This window comes from Panthera uncia, chromosome X, assembly GCF_023721935.1.
Source record: "Panthera uncia isolate 11264 chromosome X, Puncia_PCG_1.0, whole genome shotgun sequence".
NCBI classification, from domain to species: domain Eukaryota; kingdom Metazoa; phylum Chordata; class Mammalia; order Carnivora; family Felidae; genus Panthera; species Panthera uncia.
This window is the reverse complement of record NC_064817.1, coordinates 83858106-83881826: the sequence shown is the minus strand read 5'-3', so window position 1 is coordinate 83881826 and position 23721 is coordinate 83858106. Positions and strand designations below refer to the sequence as shown.

Genomic DNA, 23721 nt, shown 5'->3' with positions numbered 1-23721 from the left:
ATTTGAAATGACAAAAGTGAGGCTCAGAGAGGGTAAGGTGCCTTGCCGAAGGTCACACTGAAAGTGAGTGAAGAAGCCAGAACTTGGGTGCATCTGACTGGGAGCTCATGCTCTTAGGCAAGATCAAGACCTCAGCCTTGAGCAGTGATGGCTTCTGGCTCCCCTGATCCTGGGTCACTAGGTGATTAGTTGGTCATTTTGTTTTTCTTCCAGTCATGTGCAAGGGAACTGTCTTCTAGATCTCTCACAATTTTGCTCTGATCCTCTATCCTGGCCTGGCTCCATAGCTATCACAGCCCCAATCCCTGGGGTCATCTGAAAGACATTTCCAGAGATGGAATGGTGAGAGCCAGAGCTCTAGCTGGAGCTGAGCAGCCGGCCCCTGATGCAGCATTGTTGATCGCCTGACCCTATCTGTGTTACCTCTGGCCATGCACTGCCCTGGCACACCACGATGACTTTAACCTCTGCTTGGGAAGAAGCAATATCACCTCATGGCCCTGCTTGGTCAGGAGAAGGAAAGGGAGGCAAGAGGGAGGAGGAACGGGCTATTACCTGCAGTCTGTGGGGGTGGGGGGTGTGGTCCATCCTCTGAGGCTGCCAGGGCTTCCAGAGCCTGCAGAGTGGACACCAGGGCATCATCTAGCTCCTGGGCATGATCTCGGACTGTCCGGGTCTGCACGCTGTCAATCAGTGTCACTGGAATCTCATCGTACAGGAGCCCACGCAGGTGGCGTCCTTGCTCCTGGCTCTGGACCGCCCGGCGCTTGGGGTCATCCTCATCAGAACTGTTGTCTCTGAAACCAGGAGGTGGGGCAGCAATGGCAGGCAACAGCAAAGTGCTCTCATCTTCCTCCTCCTCTTCCTCCTCGCTCCCGGGGGGTGGAAGGGACATCAAGTCTACCATATTGTCATGAGAGGAGCCAGGCCTCCCACCTTTGGGAGGGCCCAGCTGCTCCTGGAGTTTGGCTTTGCAAGAGTCACAGTAGAAATTCAGGGCTTCAGCCCCAAGGGAATTGTCCAAGGTGTAGGACCGGGCCCTGCTGGCACAAGGCTCATGGTCTAGGCTGGCGGCATCAAAGTCATCAGGGATTACTTCGTAACCTTGGCCAGAGCTTTTGGATGTGGGGTCAGACTTGGTCCGGGGCCTGCTCTCCTCAAAGAAAATTAAGTTCTCATTGACATCCGTCCGGCTTTCCTGCTCCTTCCTTTGTTCCCGCATGTGGAGGTAGCAAAAGCTGACAAGCTCAGAGTCGGCAGGTGGGGGCGTGCAGCGGCTCGACTTCCTGGGGCTGGTGCCCACGCTGCCCACATAACTACTCTCCTTTTTCCCCAGGTGGCCCCCAGTGACAGGGCGGTAGGCGCTGTGCATGTAATCTAAACCCAGAAAGAGAATCAACAGATGAGCTGTGGTGCTGAGGACAGTGGCTGAGCTCCCTTGGTGTTTTTTGGTGTGCAACTGGATGGCAGGTAGTGACAGAGAGCATTACTTGGCTGCTAGAGATTAGGGAAAGGGGCAGCCACATTGCTGCCACCCCTGAGAGTAGAGTGAGTAGAATAGAGTGGCCTGGGCTGCTAACAGCCCCATCGCCTCTGAAATGGAAACTGGCATGGGGTGACCGGGGAAGGGCTGAGCACCCTGGTATCTGGATCCTGCTGGACTCTTACTTAACACGGGTGTGTCTGGTCTGAAAGTCAGCTGTAACCATACTTAAAGAAGTGTAATTTGTTTTATGTCCCCCCCAGAAGTGTCTCTGCCCCCGTCCCCACCTTTCCCAGAGCCTTTCCACCCCTTCCTCCCCCCTGCCCCTGCCAACCCAGTGTTCTGTTCCTCCTGTGTTATGTTGGATCTCTTCTAGCAGGAAGGAAATACATCCATCCGACAAGTTACTACTGCCTTAGTGGGAAGATGCCCGCACACAATGCCTGAAATTTGCATTTCAAAGAGGACTGTCAAGGAAGGACCCGAAAAGAATAAAGCTCTACTAGTAGTGTTCTGGGGCTTCTCTGAACGTGTGAAGTATTTGGGAAATATGTGGGGATGTGCATCTGTGGGAGCAGGGTGGGGGGAGCCTTCTTATGATTCCTCCAAACACATTACTTCTCTGTATTCACGCAGGGCCAGCCTGCCTGCTACACATACGTGGGGTAAAATGTTCTAGTCAACAGCTTTTAATGATGGTAGGTGTGCACATCTGAGAATTATCCATGGCGAATGCTTTTTCTCTAAATGGCTTCTTTCTCTCAGACTGTTTTGGGGGCCCTTCCCCATGTTATCTGTGAGAATGTACTCAGACAATGCCAATTCATTTTGTCATTGGCAGATAGAGAGGCAGATGGCAAGCAAGCACTAACTTCAGATAAAATCATCACACACGATTCCATTTAATCCTCACAGCAAGCCAGCAAGGCAGGTGCTGTCACTATCCCCGTTTATAGAGCAAGAAACTGATCCATTTGGTTATGTGACTTATCTAAGGTCACCTGAGTCCTAAATGCGGCCTGGATTTGAGCCCAGGTCTGCGGGACTATAAAGCCCATGGTTTTAACCATTGCCCTATCCTTCATTGTGGTGGTTGAGATGCTAGAAAAGAAACCTTCAAAATGCCTTTCCATTTCCAGTTTGACAGGGTCCGTGTGTCAGTATTGCTGTTTACTAGAGTTCACAACCGTCACAAAAGTGTGGTGCTGGCATCTCACAACAGAGCCCCAAAACACATGAAGCAAAACCTGACTGAATCAAAATGAGAAATTCAACAGCAATAACTGGACACTTCAATACCCCACCTTCAATAATGAGTAGAACAACTAAACAGAAGATCGACAAGGAAGTAAAGGACCCGGAAAACTATAAACTAAGTAGACATGAAAGACCGGACCTACGCCGGCTGACTCCGTCTTGTTCTGTGTCCTCTACCTTGAGTGACTAGGTCCCCCACATGCCCCCTTTCCGGGAAAATCACAGAAACCTCAGACCACGCCTCCTCCCCTCGGGTAACCTCCCACTCACCCATTCAAACTTCCCGATCAAAACACGCCCAGCGACCTGCGTAACAGGACTCCGACCCTTCCCCAGCCAATCGGCCGAGGCCACGCCCCTTCCCCAGCCAATCGGCTGAGGCCACAGCCATTACCTCACCAACTGCCCCTAGAGCCCTATAAAACCTTTGTGCTTTTGAAACTCGTTTTCTCTCTCTGGTATCTCACCGCTGCGTCGGTGCAGGTAGGGGATTGAGCTCAAGCTAGCTCGAATAAAGGCTCTTTGCTCTTGCATCGGACTCGGCTCCCTGGTGGTCTTTGGGGATCAGGAATTCTGGGCATAACATTTGGGGGCTCGTCCTGGATCCTCAAGACCCCCGAGGGACCCCCGACCCGGAGAGCCTGACTGGCCACAGTTAGTGTCTGTTCGTTCTGTCTTTTCTGTATGAGCTCCTTTCTGAAATTCTGGTAGTGCCCGGCGTGGTCTAAGTGGACGCACTGGAGGACCACGGGCCAGGAGTTTCGGAAGACGTTCAGATCCTCCCTTCTGGAGGGATGTGGAATCCCCTCAAAGGTCTGAGATGGCGCGGGCGCTCCCGCCGGTCGGCATGAGGCCGTCGTCTAGCTTTTGGTTTTGGAGGGACGTGGAATCCCCTCATCGGTTTTGGAAGGACGTGGAATCCCCTCAAAGGTCTGAGACGAGGCAGGTCACTCCCGCCGGTCGGCGCAAGGCCGTCGTCTAGCTTTCAGTTTTGCTTCCATGGAGTTGGAAGACTTTCTAGGGGTCCTCTGTTTGTCTGTTTCTGTGTTTCTCTGTTTTGTTCTGTGGACTTACTGGACGGACATTATGGGACAGACTCAGACTACTCCTCTAAGTATTATGATTGATCACTTTAAGGATGTGAGGGGAAGAGCTAACAACCTCAGTGTGGAAGTCCGAAAGGGTCGGTGGCAGGTTTTTTGTTCTAGTGAGTGGCCAGCTTTCAATGTCGGATGGCCACCAGAGGGGACCTTCGACCTCCCTACCATTGACCGAGTCAGGGGTATCATCTCTCGGCCTAAGACGGGTCATCCTGATCAGCTCCCTTACATTATCACTTGGCAGGACCTTGTAGAAGACCCACCCTCTTGGCTTAAGCCCTTCCTAGCCCCACTCCCTCCGGAGCCAAAACACATTCTTACTTTGCAGGGGACAAAGAAGAAGGAAAACAAGAAAAGTCTTACCCAGCCTTCAACACCCCTCTACCCTGTCCTACAGGGGGGGACTGAAGAAGAATTAATTTTTCCTCCCCCATATAACCCCCCTAGGATGCCGGAAGAACACCATCCTCCCCCTCTGTTCCCAGAGCAGGAGGCGGAAACGCTCCAGTGGGAAGCCCGCCCTTTACCAGACAAAGGGCTCAGAGGGAGCAATCGGCCTCTGCCGCCAACTCCACTATTCTGCCCCTGTGAGCCACCGGACCCCCAGACGCGGAGGGGAATCAGCCCCATCACTATTGGCCTTTTGCCACTAGTGACCTCTACAATTGGAAAGCTCAGAATCCTAAGTTTTCCGAGAAACCGGCAGGGCTTATTGATTTATTAGACTCTATTCTTTTTACTCATCAGCCCACGTGGGACGATTGCCAGCAGCTTTTGCAGGTCCTGTTCACGACTGAAGAAAGAGAAAGAATCCTCAATGAGGCCTGAAAACTAGTTCCGGGCACAGACGGGAATCCCACCACCAACCAGGCTCAGATAGATGCCTCCTTCCCCTTAACTCGGCCCCAGTGGGATTTCAACACGGCAGAAGGTAAGGAGAGGCTCCGGGTCTACTGCCAGACTCTAATGGGGGGTCTCCGAATGGCCGCTAGAAAGCCAACCAATTTGGCCAAGGTAGGAAATGTACAACAGGGAAAAGATGAACCTCTGGCTGCCTTTTTAGAATGGATCATGGAGGCATTCTGTACCTATACCCCCATGGATCCAGAGCCTCTGGAAAGCAAGGCAGCTGTTATCATGGCCTTTGTAAACCAATCGGCCATAGACATTAAGAGAAAATTACAGAAAATAGATAGACTAGGAGAAAAAAGTCTGCAGGACTTACTGGTGGTAGACGAAAAGGTATATAATAACCGGGAGCCTCCTGAGGACAAGCAGGCTCGCGCCATGGCGGCTGCCAGCAGTAAGCAGACTCGAGACCTGGCCAGAATACTACTAGCTACCACTGCTGACTTCCCCGAGGAACGAGACCGCCGCCTCCAGCAACTGGCAGACGACGCAAGAAAAGGTAAAGGAACCACCAAGGGGGGGAAGCAGAGGCTGCAGAAATATCAGTGTGCATACTGCAAGGAGATAGGGCATTGGGCCCAAGATTGTCCGAAAAGGGCCGGCGGGAAGGGAAGCAAGACTGATCCAGTAAAAGTCCTAGAGCTAGATGAACTGAGTGATTAGGGGAGTCGGGGTTTGGACCCTCTCCCCGAACCGAGGGTAACTCTTAAAGTGGAGGGGACCCCTGTTGACTTTCTCGTCGACACCAGAGCACAACATTCGGTCCTCTGCACCCCACAGGGAAAACTAGCCAGCAAGAAGTCCTGGGTACAAGGGGCAACTGGTATGAGCCAGTATTCATGGACTACCCGAAGAACAATAGATTTGGGGACAGGCCGGGTATCCCACTCCTTTATGGTAATACCAGAATGCCCCTACCCACTGTTAGGACAGGACTTACTGACCAAGATTGGAGCTCAGATAACTTTCAGACAAGGGGGGCCTCAGGTCACCGATGGCAAGGGCCACCCTATCCAGGTCCTGACCATGAAACTGGAGGATGAATACCGCCTCCACCAGGAGGCGCTCCCGAGAGAGGATAATATAGACAGATGGCTTCAAGAATTCCCCTCGGTTTGGGCAGAGACGGGGGGGATAGGACTAGCCACTCACAGGACCCTGGTCCTGGTCGAGCTCAAGCCAGGAGAAAGTCTGGTAAGGATCAAACAATACCCCATGTCTCAGGAGGCCCGGAAGGGGATCCAGCCACACATCCGGAGACTACAAAGCCTAGGGGTACTAGTTCCTTGCCAGTCTCCTGGGAACACCCCGCTACTGCCGGTCAAAAAGCCTCACACAAATGACTACCGACCTGTACAAGACCTCCGGGAAGTAAATAAGAGGGTCACGGACATACACCCAACTGTTCCCAACCCATATACTCTCTTGAGCTCCTTGGCGCCCTCCAGGGTCTGGTATACTGTACTAGATTTAAAGGATGCCTTCTTCAGTCTGCCGCCTGCACCCCAGAGCCAACCCTTGTTCGCCTTCGAGTGGAATGATCCGGAGGAGGGCCAAAGTGGGCAACTCACCTGGACACAGCTACCTCAGGGATTCAAAAATTCGCCCACCATCTTCGACGAGGCACTACACGAGGACCTGGGTGAGTACAGAAGGGAGCACCCTGGCCTCACCCTCCCACAGTACGTAGATGACATCCTGATTGCTGCCGACATGGCCAAAGACTGTGAGCGAGGGACCCAGGACCTGCTGGCTACCCTGGGGGCCTTAGGGTACCGGGCATCCTCGAAGAAGGCTCAGATATGCAGGGAGAAGGTAAGTTACCTGGGATATATCCTGGAGGGCGGACAGCGGCGGTTATCAGATGCCAGAAAAGAAACTGTCCTAAAGATCCCTACTCCCACCTCCCGAAGAGAAGTGAGGGAATTCCTAGGATCAGCCGGCTACTGCCGCCTCTGGGTTCCAGGTTTTGCTGAAATTGCCAGGCCCCTATATGAAGCTACCAAAGAGGGGAAAACATTTAAATGGACTGAAAAAGAAGAAATTGCCTTTAATCGGTTAAAAAAGGCCCTCCTAAGTGCCCCAGCCCTGGGCCTACCAGACATTACAAAGCCCTTCCACCTCTTTGTAGACGAACATAAGGGAATAGCAAAAGGGGTTCTAACTCAAGCCTTAGGCCCCTGGAACCTCCCGGTGGCTTACCTGTCCAAGAAACTAGACCCAGTGGCTGCCGGCTGGCCGCCATGCCTAAAAATTATTGCGGCGACAGCACGCCTAGACAAGGACGCAGACAAACTTACCCTAGGACAGGAGATCTGGATCACGCCCCCACACACCATTACAGGGGTCCTGAAACAGCCTCCTGATAGATGGATGAGCAACACACGTATGACTCATTACCAGAGCCTCCTACTCAACCCTCCACGAGTGTGGTTCCACCCCAGTGCAGCCCTCAATCCTGCAACCCTGCTGCCCGACCCTGACCTAGGTGCTCTACTACATGACTGTGCGGGAATCCTGGAACAAGTACATGGATTCCAGAAGGACCTGACCGACCGGCCCCTCCCTGATGCTGAGGCTACTTGGTTCACTGATGGCAGAAGCTTTGTGCAAGACGGACATAGGTATGCGGGTGCAGCGGTGGTCACCGAAACGGACACTGTATGGGCGGAGGTTCTACCCTCCGGAACGTCAGCCCAGTGAGCAGAGCTCATAGCCCTCACCAGGGCGCTGATGCTGGGAGCTGGAAAATGGCTTAACATCTACACAGACAGCCGTTATGCGTTTGCCACAGCTCATATTCATGGGGCAATTTATCAGGAGAGGGGGTTACTGACGGCAGAAGGACGGACTATAAACAATAAGCAGGAGATACTTAACCTGCTTACGGCCTTATGGCTTCCTACCAAGCTAGCCGTTATCCACTGCCAAGGGCACCAGAAAGCTGATAACCCAGTAGCTAGAGGTAATCAAAAGGCTGACCAGGCAGCCAAGGCAGTAGCCCTTAACTTCAGTTCCCACCATGACCATACAACTGCTGGACCCAGGAGACCCACTTTTACCAGACCAGCCCAAATACTCCCAGGAGGAGTTATAGCAGATCAAGAAACTCCCCATGGCCCAGGAGATAAAGGGATGGTGGTATACACCTAACAAGGAGCTCGTGCTGCCAGACCGGCTCGGAGTCTCAATATTAGAGCACATGCATCGGTCTACTCACATGGGGGCTCGAAAATTAAAAGACTTAATCCGACATGCCAGAATCAAGATTCACCAACAGGACACCAAAATAGAGCAAGTTGTATCTGCCTGCAAGACCTGCCAACTCACCAACGTGAGAGCCACATCAAATAAAAAAGGAACCAGGCTCAGAGGCACCAGACCGGGAGCCCAATGGGAAGTCGACTTCACTGAAGTCAAACCAAGAAAGTATGGTTATAAATATCTTTTAGTATTTAGAGACACCTTCTCTGGCTGGGTGGAGGCATACCCAACCAAGCATGAAACGGCTCAGACGGTGGCTAAGAAGCTACTAGAAGACATCTTACCCAGGTATGGTTTTCCTGCCATGGTAGGATCAGACAGTGGACCAGCTTTTATCTCACAGGTAACAGGCAGTAGCAGTAGCCAAGGCAGTGGGGGAAAACTGGAAATTACATTGTGCTTATAGGCCCCAGAGCTCAGGACAGGTAGAAAGAATGAATAGAACCCTAAAAGAGACCCTTACCAAATTAACCATGGAGACTGGCGGGGACTGGGTGACTCTCCTACCGTATGCCCTTTACCAGGTTAGAAACACTCCTTACACTCTGGGTTTTACTCCCTACAAGATCATGTTTGGCAGGCCACCCCCTATTATTCCCAACCTTCTTGCTAAGTTTAAAGATCAAGAACTTTTTCTTTCCTTGAGAGGGCTCCAGAAGGCGCACGAGGACATTTGGCCACGCCTCCGTGCCATCTATGAGGCTGGCCCAACCCCGACACCTCATCAGTACAGGCCGGGAGACTGGGTCTACGTCAAGAGACACCACCGAGAGACCCTCGAGCCGCGCTGGAAGGGACCCTACATCGTGGTGCTGACAACCCCCACCGCTCTCAAAGTAGACGGCATCGTGACCTGGGTCCATCACACCCACGTTCGGCCAGCGGACCCCTCCTTGATCCGGAAGGACTTCGTCACGCGATGGGCTGTCAATCAGGACCAACACAACCCGCTCAAGCTCAAGCTACAGCGCATCTGACCCACCTAATATTGGTAACTCTGTTAACTCTGCTTGTCATTGCTCATGCTGCCGGTCCCCATGCCCCCCAAAACATTACCTGGCAGATCATAGACACCAGCTCAGGGACTGTGTGGGGGCCGTCCAACTAATGGTCCTCCGTACTCAGTACAAAATAGAAATGCAGCTGGTCCCATGATTGGGCCCGCAAGCTACATGACAAGGGGGGAATGAAAGAGCAGACCTACGCCGGCCGACTCCATCTTGTTCTGTGTCCTCCACCTTGAGTGACTATGTCCCCGACATGCCCCCTTCCCAGGAAAATCACAGAAACCTCAGACCACACCTCCTCCCCTCGGGTAACCTCCCACTCACCCATTCAAACTTCCCGATCAAAACACGCCCAGTGACCTGTGTAACAGGACTCCGACCCTTCCCCAGCCAATCGGCCGAGGCCACGCCCCTTCCCCAGCCAATCGGCTGAGGCCACAGCCATTACCTCACCAACTGCCCCTAGACCCCTATAAAACCTTTGTGCTTTTGAAACTCCTTTTCTCTCTCTGGTATCTCACCGCTGCATCGATGCAGGTAGGGGATTGAGCTCGAGTTAGCTCGAATAAAGGCTCTTTGCTCTTGCATCGGACTCGGCTCCCTGGTGGTCTTTGGAGGTCACGAATTCTGGGCATAACAGACATAGCAAAAAAAATCTACAGAACATGCCACCTAACAACAGCAGAATATACATTCTTCTCAAGTGCACCTAGAACATTCTCCAAGACAGGCCATATGTTAGGTCACAAAATAAGCTTCAATAAATTTAAAAGAAAGGAAATCATACAAAGTATGTGTTGGGGGGGGGGGCACAATGGAATTAGAAATCAATAATAGAATGCACTTTGGGAAACTCACAAATATGTGGACATTAAATAAAACATCCCTAAATAAACAATGGGTCAAAGAAGAAATCACAAGGTAAATTGGAAAATATTTTGAGATGAATGAAAATGAAGATACAACATACCCAAACTCATGGGATCTAGCTAAATTACTGTTTAGAGACACATTTATAGTTATAAACACATACATTAAAAAGGAAGAGATTTCACATCCATAGCCTAACCTTCCACCTTAAGAAACTTGCAAATGAGAAGCAAACCAAACCCAAAGCAAGCAGAAGGAAAGAAACAGTAAAGTTTAGAGGACAGAAAAACAATTGTGAAAATTGATGAAACTAAAAGTTGGTTCTTTGAAAAGATCAATAAAATTGACAAACATTTAGCTGTAGAGACCGAGCAAAAAAAAGAGAAGATTCAAATTACTAAAATCAGGAATAAGAGGACCATCACTGCTGATTCTACAGATATGGACTTAATTATAAAAGAATATTTTAAGTAAGCTTATACCAAAAACATTAGATAACCTAAATGAAATGGACAAATACCTAGAAATATATGATCAAAACTGACTCAGGAAGACAGGAAACCCGAACAGGCCAATAACAAGAAAAATTGAGTTAGTAATTAAAAGTATCTACCCTAGGGCACCTGGGTGGCTTAGTCAGTTAAGTGTCTGACTCCTGATTTCAGCTCAGGTTATTATCTCACAGTTCCATGAGTTTGAGCTCCATATGGGCTCTGTGCTGACAGCCCAGAGCCTGCTTGATATTCTCCCTCTTTCTCTGCCCCTCCTCTGCTCATACTCTAAAAATAAATAAATTAAACTTGAAAACAAGGTATTCATCCCACCCCTACTAAAAATAATGGCTTCACTGGCAAATTTTCCCAAATGCTCAAAGAATTTCTACAAATTCTTCAAAACCCTTCCAAAACACACACACACACACACACACACACACACACAGAAGAGGGGGGAACACTTCACAACTCATTCTCTAACATCAATATTACCCTGGTATCAAAACCAGACAAAACATCACAAGAAAACTACAGAGCAATATTTCTTGTAAATACAGATACAAAGTTCCTCAACAAAATAGTAGCAATCTGAATCCAGCAACATATAAAAAGCATTATACACCATGACGAAATGGGATTTATTGCACGAATTCAAGGTTGGTTTAACATCCAAAAATCAATTAATGTGATACATCATGTTAATAGAATAGAGGACAAAAACCACATGATCATCTCAATAGACTCAGAAAAATAATTTGGCAAAAGATACCACCCTTTCATGAGAAAACTCAAAAAGCTAGAAATAAAAGGGAACTTCCTCAACATCATAAAGATTATCTATGAAAAACCCATGGCAAACATCATACCTGGTGGTAAAACACTGAAAGCTTTCCCCCTAACATCATAAAAAGTCCAGGACTTCTGTTTTAACCCTTCTATTCAACACTGTACTAGAAGGCTTAGCCAGGATAATTAGACAATAAAATGAAATATGAGGCATCCAGATCAGAAAGGAAAAGTAAAACTATCTCTATATGCAGATGACATGATCTTCTGTGGAAAAAATCCCAAGGAATCCACAAATTATTGGAGCTAATAAGCTCAGCAAGGTTGCATGATAAAGGACAGAACAAAAATTAACTGTATTGTTATATAGTAGCAATGAACAATCTGGTAATGAAATTAGGAAACAATTCTATTTATAACAGCACCAAAAAGAATAAAATAGGTATAAATTTAACAAAAGAAGTGTAGGACTTGTACAATGGAAACTGCAAACATTTCTGAAAGAAATTAAAGAAGGTTTAAATAAATGAAAAGACAGTCTATACTCATGGATTGGAAGACTCAATATTGTCAACATGAAAGTACTTCCCAAACTGATCTACAGATTCAACACAGCCCCTTATAAGAATCCCAATGGACTTTTTGTAGTAATTGACAAGGTAATTCAAAAGTTCATATGGAATCACAAAGGACACGGAATAACTAAAACAATCTTAAAAAAGAACAAGGTAGGCAGACCCACACTTCCTGATTGCAAAACTTAATACAAAGCAATGGTAATCAAGACAGTGTGGTACTGACTTAAGAATAAACACGTAGATCAATGGAATAGAATTGTGAGTCTAGAAATAAACCCTCATGTTTATGGTCAAATAGCCCAGTTTAAAAATGAGCAAAGGATGTGAATAGATAGCTCATGAAAGAAGATATACAAATGGCTAATAAATACATGAAAAGATATTCAACACCATCAGCTATGATAATGCAAATCAAAACCACGAGATACCTTTTCACATCCACTACAATGGATATATAAAAAAAAAGATGGACAATAACAAGTGTTGGTGAGGATATGGTGAAATTGTATCCACCAACACTGTGGATGGTAATGTAAAATGGTGCAGTCCTGTTGGGAAACACTTTGGCAGTTTCTCAAAGTTAAACATAGAGTTACCATTTGACAAGCAATTCCACTCCTAGTTGTGTGCCAAAGAGAAACAAGAACATATGCGTCCATAAAAACTCATGCATAAAGGTTTATAACATTATTATTCATAATAGCCACAATGAAGGAAACCCAAATGCCCACCAACTGATGAATGGATACACATAATGTGGTCTATCTGCACAACGGAATATTTGGCTATAAAAAGAAACAAATACTGATATATGCTACAACACGAATGACCCTTGAAAACATTATGCTAAATGAAAAAAGCAAACCACATGAAGACTATATATTGTAGTATTCTTTTTATCCAAAATGTCCATGATAGGCAAAGCTATAGACCCAGAAAACCAGTTCATGCATGGCTGCTTAAGGCTGGGTGGTGATTAGGAAGGGACTAGGGGATGAGTGTTACGGGTACAGAGTTTGTTTTAGGAGGGGTCAAAAGTTCTAAAATTAAATTGTGGTAATGGGTACAAAGTCCTGTACGTATATTAAACATACTCAAAAACACTGAGTTGTGAAGTTTAAATGGGTGAATTTTCTGGCTTGGAAATTATTTCTCAATGAAGCTGTTTATATTCTTTAAAAAAAAAAAAAAAGCACAGTGCTGGGCACAAAGTGAACTCTCAATTGTTATAAAAAGAGCCAAAAATGTGCTCTGTGCTTAAAAGAAATTTGTGAGTCTTCTCTCACATACTCCTGTCAAATCTCTACTGAGTTAGGTACTGTTATCTTCAGGTTGCAGATGAAGAAACAGACTCCGTTTATGGAATTTGTTCATGGCCACACAGCTAAGATATAGCAGAGCGGGGGCTAGAACCCAAGTCTCTATACCTTCAGGTTCTAAGCCCTTTCTGATTTCCATAGACCATGTTGCCCCTTTAAATATAGAGTCAATGTAATTATGTTGAGTGGGTTCAATTCAGGCCCTAGTAGCTGTATCCAGGGAACTCTGGATCGGCTGGGGGAATAATATGTAATGACCCTCTGAGCCTTGGTGAAGAAGCGCTCTAGGGCAGTGCTAAGCCACTAGCATGAAGTAGCAGTTCAGGTGGTTTCTACTCTCAGGCACTGTCCACAGGTCCTGGCCATGCACCAGGTGCTAACTTCCTATGAGCCAGCTGAACAGTCAGCATAGCCAGCCTGGCAATAAGCTGACATCAGAGGTGGCTCCCAGGGGCATGTCCAATAAGTAGGTGGTGGCTCCTCTCTGACAAAGGCTGTAGGTCTAACACATCTCCCAACACCAGGCTGACAATGACTGTGATTTCCAGATCCAAGGAGCAGCACAGGGCCATGCGGAGGAGAAAATATGTCTGGAAAAGCCCAGACCTCCTCCAGACAGAAGGTTAGAAATGCAAGCAGAGCCAGGTGCGCTTGGCTGATGGTTAGAACAGCATGCCTCTCAGATTGCAAATCTGCTGTAAATTGCTCATCAGCTTTCCCCAAGGGGGATGTCCTAGTCTAGCTCTCTGTACTCAGCCACTCAGAAGATTGACTTTTAAAAAAATGCTTGCAAAGAACAGGATGGTGATCCAACTGGAGCTATGTTAAAAAATGTATGCAGTGTGTATACACACATACACATACACATAAATATATGCAGTGTGTGTGTACGCATGCATACATGCATAGAGTCAGTGCAACACTGAGTCAACCAGCTTTGACTGTCCTTTCTCCACTGTACTACCTTTGCACCTTTGTCAAAAAGCACTTGTCTATATATGTGTGGGTGTGTTTCAGAACATTTACTATACCAGACCACACTGCTTTCTAACCATGGGGGAAAAATCTGTGACTGTGGCTCCAACGGGGGCCCTGAAGCCTTATTTTCCTGGATTTCCCCATGATACGGGGGAGCTCGAGGCTGGAGAGAGATGGTTGCCCCTGGATCTCCCAACGGCCCAATACAGGTGAGAACTGGCATTTGCCTGAGACTTTCTCTAAGCTGTGTCTTTAAGCCCAGGTGCTGTTCTGTTGTGGCTGTGGAGTTTCCCCTATGTAAATCCAAAGGCACTTACTCTATTGATAATATCAGTTTAATCATCCGTCTGTATTCCCCGCACTAGACTGTAAGCTCTGTGAGGGCAAGGACCTGGTATATAATGAGTAACTGAGAAATAGTCTTTGGGTGAATGAGTGAAATACGTACTTTGGGGAAACTACTGATAAAGCCCAAGAGGTAATTCCTTCCCTTCCATGTCCCCATGTTCCTTTTTTTCTGGGCCTCCAAGTGAGAGGTGATGCTTTCTCTTTTGAGTTGCTGGTTAAACAAGCCTTTAAGCCTATCCAGCAGTGGGCCAAGAATACAGATCTGGACAGAGAGATCAGGCCCTAAGTGAGCTGGGGCTTTGGCCCTGAGGAAAAAGCCCAGATGAGGTTGGCAGGGTGCCTGTTTCCTATAGCCCTTTGCTAAATGACAACTGGGCACTGGGGCTTCTTTTCTGGGGTGAAAGTGAGGGCCCGTGGAGGAAACATATCTCAACGTTGTACCAGGAACTGATGGCCTGGCACTGTAACCTGGGTGGAGGGCTCCCCAGTGTGCACTCACAGTCCCCCCTTTCCCTTTCTTGGGGCCACGGGGTCAGATGCGCACACCAGCCCTCTACAAGCAGAGTACTTGGCGGTTGTTATCAACCCAGCACATAACAGTTCAAAAGGCCAAGTACTGGGCCCAGGCATGGACCCACACCCCTGGGGAGGTGAAGCGGTACAAACAAGGGAATACCATGGTGGTCCATCCAGCTCCTGCGTGGCGAAAGGCACTGTGTTAGAGGTAGCTGAGCCGCCATCATGCTGCAGGCCACAAGGGGGAAGCTCAGGAATCAGGGAGGGGCTCTAAAGCCATGCCTAGCACTTGTAGAAGCCTTCTTTCCAGGCTGCAACACCTTCCAGAGAATCCAATGAAATTGACTGGCCTTTGGCAAAGCCACAGGGATGCATCCCAGGGTATGTTCAGTGAGACTGAGGGGGAACAGGAACCCTGCGCCCTCACTTGGTGCCACTATCCCTGTGGAAAGAGAAATACTGAAGGACAGCGTTGGCTGATGGGGTGACAGAACCCTCTGGAAGGCAGGTGGGACTACAGAGTCATCTCTGGGGCCTTCTGAAAGTGGTTCCCCCAAAGGGCCCCTTCTTCCGCCTTCCCTTCTCCCTCTCTCTCCCCCTAACCAGCTCAGCCAAAGGTATAATTTACTTGGGAGTGATGCCAGGTGACATGGACAACACTAACACTGGTTTTGCCATCACTTGGCCATCCACAGGCTTGGTGATACATATAGCTGTTCACTTCGGAGCTATTCTCCCTGGGGACATGCTGCAACATGGCCTCCTGGCTCCTTCTTATTCCTAGTCAGTCCCTTTGCTTCTCCATGTGGAGCCTCCTTCTATGCCTTGGGGTCACCCATCCTTTACCCAGTCTATGTTTGGGGGATTGCCTTCTAAGTCCCGTGGATAATGTTATAAGATGTCAACAAGGGCCTGTCATGATGTTTGCAAACAAGAAACGATGAGGTGACATGGTGTGGGGGGTTACACAGCTCTCTGGGAGCTGGGGCATCCATGGGGAGTGGGCTTCTACTCCCTAAAACTCCTTCATCTAGATGAGATGTGAGAACACTGCAGTTCTGGGCAGAGAAGAAATGGCCAACTGCAAGGCAAGTGGATGGAGAGGCTTTGGCATGTGAGGAGGGTGACTGCTAGGTGGTCAGTCTCAGCTTCCACCATGACGTTTGGGTGCCAGGGTTGGAGGAGTGCCTACCACATCTACGTGAGCCTTAGGTCTAATATGTGAAGCACCTGTTTCTCCTGCCGCTTTGGGTCCAGGGAGAATTATCTGGACTGGGCTGATCTTTCCCAAGGCCCCTGCTTGTGCTATCCCCAGGACAGCTCCGAGGGGTGGCTGCAGTGAGTTGTCTAACTGGGAAGCCTTGTGTTTGGAGGCTGTACTTGACCTTGTTCTTAATGGTCATCCCCTCATATCTCTAAGCCTCCTGCTGGACTGTACTCTGCACCTGCATGGAATTTCCTACCCCAGTCTCCCATGGCCTCTTAACTTTGGGCAGCTCTGTCGACCCCCCACTATGGTGAACAAAAGAAAGATTTTATCTTCACTTTCAACCTCCACTTTCCCTAAACCAGAACACCCATGCATCTCTCCCTAGATCACTGTACCTCTAAAGCTGTGCCTTAGATCCAGTGCGATTCTCTGATTCGTCCTGTTTATTCCTTATTCGCTATTTTTGTCTTACCTTCATTCACTGACTCAATCGCAATGTGTTGTCACAGGCATCCTTTGTGGGACAGGCCCATCTGAAGGCCAGCTGTCTTTCCCACTGGCTTGTGCCAGGGGGGACCCAGTGGTATAGCACTCGCTTCTGGGAAACTGGGTGCTGGTGGAATGGGGTGAGCCCTAAGGCAGCAAAGCTCCTCCCTCCATGTGTCCAAGGTGCAAAGGGCCTCTGGCATACTGAAAACTGAGGCTGAACCCTACCTGCCTTGATCATTGGAGGTGGAAGAGGCTGGCTGGCAGGCTTGGAGAAGACCATCTTCCTGGAGTCCAGCAGGAGACGGCAGTACCCCGCAATCAGGCAGGCAAAGTTGGTGGCTTCAGGCCACTCCATCAGCAGCACCAGAGGCTGCAGGAGAGATAAGAAGTAACATGAGGGTGTGGGAAGGAGCGGGGCAGATGCAGGTCTGGGAGGATAACATTGAAGAAAAGATGACTGGCAGAGGTATGGGAATCCTACTTTCTGAGCCCAAAATCAAGGTGTGTGGACTGACAGATCATTTCTTCTGATTTGAGAATCTATTTATACTAAACTCATACCCAGGTATCGAAATTAAATCAGCCTTTAATTACACATTTAATGAACTACCTTTACTGAAAAAAACCTAAAATTATGTAATATCATGTGTCTGTTGCGTGGCTGTATTTGTGTTTGTTGGGGCTTGGCAGATATGTGGGCCGGCTAGGGGAGGTGGGGTGAACCTGGGAGTCCTGGCTAGACTGGGGAACATCCCTGATGGAAAGTTCCTGAATGCACAAACTATCTCTAGCTCATCTCTATAACCCTCTCTGCCCAGAATAATTTTCCAGACAGGGACATTCTGTGCAGCAGTGTACCTTCGGGGCTCAGGCCTTTCTGGTTTGCAGCCCTGCTCAGACCTCCTTTCTCTTCCTTATTTTTTTTTAAATTTTAGAGAGAAAGCACACATGAGAGAGAGATTACACAGGGGAGAGGGGCAGAGAGAATCTCAAGCAGGCTCCATGCTCAGGGTGGAGCCCGATCTCATGACTGTGAGATCCTGAGCTGAGCAGAAATCGAATCTGATGCTAAACCAACTGAGTCACACAGGTGCCCTTCTCCCCTCTTTCCTAAGGTGTCCTCAAGATGCTAGCTGGTGTTCCCTAAAACAGTTCCTTGGTCAAGCACATGTGTGAAACACTGGGTCAAACAAAGCTATGCAGAGAGCTCAGTCCCTTTCAAATAGGAACATGCACTACAAAATGTCAAGAGGGGGGGTTTTAGGATTTCAACATTTCCAAATTATTTGACCAAAACCATCTATTTTCATAGAAGATCTTATGGTGGTAGGGTTGTTTTTTTTTTTTTTTTTTTTTTTTTGTAACCTACTTTGGGAAATACTAGCATACTCTGTTGACTTTTGTTTTTGTCCGTCAATCAGTCAAATTAAATCCTGGGGCTAACTGGTTGACTGTTTCAGAGATTTTGCACTGAAATATCAAAAAAAAAGAGACATAACCAAAAAAAATTAATACCTTTTTAAGAAACCCTCCCAATATCTGTATTATGATTTTGAAAGTGTGGCTTGAAAATAAGTTTGGGTCAGACTGAAGTCAGTCATGGGGGCATTCTGCTGGGATAGGGGAGAAAGACTGGCTGGAGAGGGAGCCATGGGGCCATGACTCACCTTGATTTTTGGGGGTTCCCAGACAAGGCATTAAGAGCTAAGAGAATTAGGATGGAGTGAATCCCTTCTCTGACCAGTAAGGTAGCTACAGCAACAGTCCAGATGAGAGGTGATTAGGTGGCCATAAAAAGGAAAATCATAGAAGACTTAGTTGAACTTGGTCACAACTGGAATAGCCTTCTTTGCCTGGATCATCACTTGGGGCACAATTCTGAATCCAAACCAGCTCACCTCTTAAATAAAGTTGCACAAGTTTTCTTTGCTGTCTCTCAGGATCCTGACATAGAGCTTAAGTTGAATATTTTGTAGTTTATACAGACCAGCGGTTGGCAAATTTTTTCTGTAAAGGGCTAGACAGCAAATACTTTAGGATACTTTAGGCCTTGTAGGCCATATACTCTGTTGCAATAACTTGGCTATTATAGTGTGAAAATAGCCATAGATAATCCATGAGCTAAACAGTGGGTGTGACAGGGTCCTAAGAAAACTTTATGTACAGAAATGAGTAGTGGGTCATGTTTAGTTTGATCTAGGAGTGAAGCTTCTTTCTAGCTAAATACAATTGTTCATTTTCATTTTCATACCTCCTATTTCATTTGCCAACAGTGATGCCCTTCTCCTTTGGAAATTCCCTCCGTTTCTGCTTCCGTGATGCTGGGTTCTGGTTCTGTAATTGCTGACCATCTCCATCTCTCTCTTTGGCTTGCTCTTCTTGTACAGCCTCCCCCAGATCACCATCTCCAGCCTATTTCCCTCTTGAACTCTTTTCCTATCTCACTGCTCCTACACTGCTATGTCTGTATCACACAGTCTTGTGCTGAGTTGAACCCTATCTTGAATTGTTTAGTTATTTTACATCCAATTACACTGCATGCCACGATAAGGCATTTGGATTTTACCCCACAGGCAATGAGTTAATGATGCTCCTAGAGAGCTCACACAATGCCATCAGGAAGAAAAGGAACCATCTGTACACTGAGGATCAACTGACTCCTTTCTCCAGTGAGAAAGGGACCAGGCATGAGATGTTACCTTTGGGTCATTTTTTAAAAAGTTTTTATTTTAACTTCAGTTAGTTAACATACCCTTCAGGTCATTATTAAGAAGGGACAGAAGGAGTGTTTGTATTTCTAGTTAATGGACATTTCTTGGTCACAACAGAATGGTCAGCCTTGTGTACAACAAAGAAGAGACAGAAGGGGAATGGAATGGGGGAGGGGGAGAGTGCCTTGTCCCCTGCCACTAATGACAAAAGGATACACAGAGGTCTGGGTGTGGACAGCTGCTACCAACATTGCTATGAGGGCCCAAGACTCACTAGGCTTGCCTCAAGAGTGTTCACAGACATCATGGCCACTCCTGCTGCACAGCTTTATTTCAAGCCTGCATCATTTTCCTCTAATACCCAAACTTCTCGAGGTATCTGTGAATGGGTGACAAGTGTGCTGGGATCCTGAGCCCTCGGCCTCCGGGTCCTGTTGCCTCTGGCCACAAGCTGCTTCATCAGTTTGTTCTAGTAGGCCATACAAATTGTGGCACTTCTCATGATATGGAAAAGGTGGGGACACACTAACCTCAGGGCTTCCAGTAGCCTCCTGATTGGCCTTCCTGCCTCCAGTCTCTACCCACTTCACTCCACTTCACCTCCATATCGCTGCCTGGGTTTCTAAAACACGACTCTCCCGGGGTGCCTGGGTGGCTCAGTTGGGTAAGCATCTGACTCTTGGTTTTGACTCAGGTCAAGATCTCACAGTTTGTGGGTTCGAGCCCTGCCTAGGCTCCCCGCTGACAGCGTGCAGCCTGGTTGGGATTCTCTCTCTTCCTCTCTTTCTGCCCCTCCCCTGCTTGTGCTTTCTCTCTCTCTCTCAAAATAAATAAATAAACTTAAAACATGACTCTCCCTTAAAATTTTCAGTATCTCTTCACATAAAACCTACTGCCTTCTAGTGTTACACAAAACCCTTTAGGACCTGGACTCAATCTACAGCTCCAAGCATATCTCCCACTAGCTCTGCCTGTGCCCTCCTCCCATCCCTGTCCTGTTCTTTATGCTCCAGCAATGACACATTATTTACAGTTTTCCAGAGATGACATGTTCTTTTACCACTTTCATATCTTAACCCATGCTGTTCTCTCTGGCTGAAATGCCCCCATGGCCCACTCTGCCCACCCAGCAAACTGCTACCTGCTGGTTGGATGACTCATGGACGGCATGGCCCACGGATAGATGCAGCCATTCATGCCAGCACAGGGCCCACACAAGTCCTGCCCTCATGGAGCTTATAATCTAACAGGAAATAAGACACAAACCAAATAACCATACAGATGAATAGGATTGGAAGGTGTGGTGAGTGCTTTGAAGGAAAAGTACAGACAGTTATCAGAACAGAGAATGTCCTAGATCGGTGTGTGTTGTGGGTGGGTGGGTGTGAACGTGTGCTCATGTGACTCATTTGGCTTCTGAAGCTGGAGAGAGCTTCTTTGAGGAGAGGATGACATTCCATTTGACCAAAGTACAGGCTGATGGGCTTGACTGACTGACGGACAGACAGACAGTCAAGCTGGCTGCAGAGCAGTCTGACTCACTGATGCCCTGGCTGACAAATTGGCTGCAAGACAGGCAGAATGTCTGACATCCTGACTGGTTAGCTGCCCGGCTGCCTGGCTAATGGACAGATCAGAGACAGAGTGACTAACTGGCTGACTGACTTACCTGTCTGATTTCATTTCGGGTTCCCTCCCTATTTCTCACCCCAAATATAGCCTGGTGTGGATAATGAAACAGCACGAAGGCACAATCTTATGCAGAGAGGTCCAAGCACATCCCTAGCTGGCTCAGCACCGCACATCAGGAGTCAGTCCTCTGCGTGCCCACACAAGCCAACTGGGCCCCAGCATGGGCCAAAGGCAGCTTGTCAAAGGAGCACAGATGCGCTTTTTGCCAGCAGGGGTAAAAATCAAACCAAAGGCAGGCAAGCAAAGAGGTTGGATGGGTTTTCTTAGAAACCTTCAAAAACATTTTGTTTTAAATAGGATTTTAATGATCATGACATCTAATGTAATACTTGTCCCTACAGACAGCGCTAGAGCCATAAAGTTCAAACACGAGAATGGGAGACACACTGGGCCACGACAGATCCCTTGAGACATTCCTTTGATGGTTTCTTTCCCCCTTATGTGCTTTTGTGGTAATGGGGTATAGTAATGGCCCAGTGGTGCCTCAGTCCCAGACTACTGTCTTTTGGAGAAAGATATTTGCATACTGCCTCTTGTTCACCCCACTAAGAGCAAGTAAGCAGAGTGAAAGCTAACGAAATGTGCCCAGGCCATCTTCAAATGCTAAAGGGGAAAAGGAGGATGGAATTGGAGGCATGGCCAGCCAGGAGAAGGTAGAACAGGGTTTAATTTGATATGTTCCAGCCCCATCTTCTTCCTCAGGTGCTCAGGGTGTGCTGGGAGCTCAAAGGCCACTTCGGGATGCCGACTAGGGAGGGGACTGGCCTTGGGGTGGCCTCAGCTCACTGTAGCATCTCTGAAAACAGGAAAAAGATGGGAATCCAGTGATACAGAAGGGCAAGGGAATGAGGTGATGGTCCTTGAATCCCAAGGGACTAGTACATTAGGGTTCTTGCCTCCCTGGCCCTGGGGAAGGCTAATTGGGCATCACCAGCCAATTTGGAGGCAAGGCAGAATATCACTTTTTTAAAAAGTTTATTTTTGGAAGAGAGAGAGAGAGAAAGAGACAGGCAGAGAGAGAGAATCCCAAGCAGGTTCCATACTATCAGCACAGAGCCCAATGCCAGACTCAAACTCACAAACCATGAGATCATGACCTGAGCTGAAACCAAGAGTCGGACGCTTAACCGACTGAGATACCCAGGTGCCCCTAGGCAGAATATCACTTTAAGGCAGTGGTTCTCAAGCAGGCACACACTACAATTACCTGGGAAGCTTGAAAAACCTTTATACCCCAGCCTCACCCCCCCCCGGCCAAAATTCTGGTTTAAATGGTCTGAGAGGAGGGACCCAGGCACCAGTGGTTTTTAAATCTCCATACATGATTCTAACATGCAGTCAGAGCTGAGAACCACTGCTTTGAGTGAATAATCTTAGTTTCACTGGGCCCTTCAAGAATATTCCCAGAACAGAGCAGCATATCTAGGAGGAAATGAGCCAAGTCTGGTTTCTAACTTCCATATTCTTCAGTATACCTTATGCAGTGGCGTACTGGTAAGCGTTAAACAACCAGTTCAGTGAAGTCCTGTTTTGTAGTGTTGGCCTGTTTCCCTAGTGTATATACTCAAGCCATGGCCACTTCCAATTTATCGATGTGATGTTACTGAATGCAGAGTTGGGAGGGATACACCTGTTTGAGCTGGCTCCATCATGACACTGACCCTAAGGATAGACTCCTACTGAGCCCAGGGAAGCCATTCTCCAGTAGGAAGCTTCCCAGACCCTGTCCCCCCAAATCCTGCCCTTTGTTCACATATATGGAGAGAGGCACCACTCAGTAACCATAGGTATTGCTGATATGGAGTGCCTCCAGGAAGCTTCCTTAATCCCTGAGCCAGATTTAATTTTTCCCTCCTCTGTACTCTGATACGCTCTTGGTACCTCTTCTAATGGTACCTTCTTTGGTATGCCATGTATTAGCACACTTCTTTCTCTCCTACAACACAGAAAGCTTCTTGAGGGCAAGGAGCCATATTTTTCTTTTCATTTCATGTTTGTATCTCCTATTGGGTTTAGCATGCTTCTTAGCAAAGGTAAGTTCTTATTGACTGTCAAATGGAAGCCTGGATCTTTTTTCTCCCTCAATCTTCCTCTTTTTCTCCCATCACCATATTGTCGACCATACCTATGCTGATTTATCTGCAAAAAGCATAAATACCATCCTATTTCATAGGGTACTGACCTGTAGTGATACACATAGCAGACATCTCTGATTACAGATGCATCTGATCTTAACAAAACTTGGGTGTGGGCAGAACATTTATCAGTCAAACTGTATCTTTAATGCAGGGTATGAGGGTTCCCTACTTGAAGGAATCTCACCTTTATGTTAGTTTCCTGTTGCTTCTGTAACAAATCAACCCAAACTCAGTGGCTTAAACAATACACATCTGTTCTCTTACAGTTCTGGAGGTCAGAAATCAGACTCGAGGGTCACTGGGTTAAAAATCAAGGGTAGACAGGGCTGCATCCCTTCTGGAGGCTCTAGGAGGGAATGGGTTTCCTTGCCTTTTCTAGCTTCTGGAGGCCACCCATATTCCTTGGCTCATGGCTCTCTCATCCATCTTCAAGGCCAACAAGGTTGGGCTGAGCCCTTCTCACATGACATGACATGACATGACATGACATGACATGACATCAATCACATCACATCACACCACATCACATCACATCACATCACATCACATCACATCACATCACATCACATCAC

At 47.7% G+C, this 23721-nt stretch overlaps 1 protein-coding gene across 1 annotated transcript in view; it reads right to left on the bottom strand.

Moving 5' to 3' along the window:
• The window catches only part of FRMPD3 (FERM and PDZ domain containing 3), a 67917-nt gene that overhangs the window by 4964 nt on the left and 39232 nt on the right, over positions 1–23721 (bottom strand). The window contains exons 12-13 of the mRNA XM_049644747.1: positions 16834–16978; positions 556–1377 (exon numbers count right to left, since the gene is read on the bottom strand). Coding sequence (XP_049500704.1) covers positions 556–1377; positions 16834–16978 — 967 coding nt within the window. The remainder of the gene's footprint in view (positions 1–555; positions 1378–16833; positions 16979–23721) is intronic.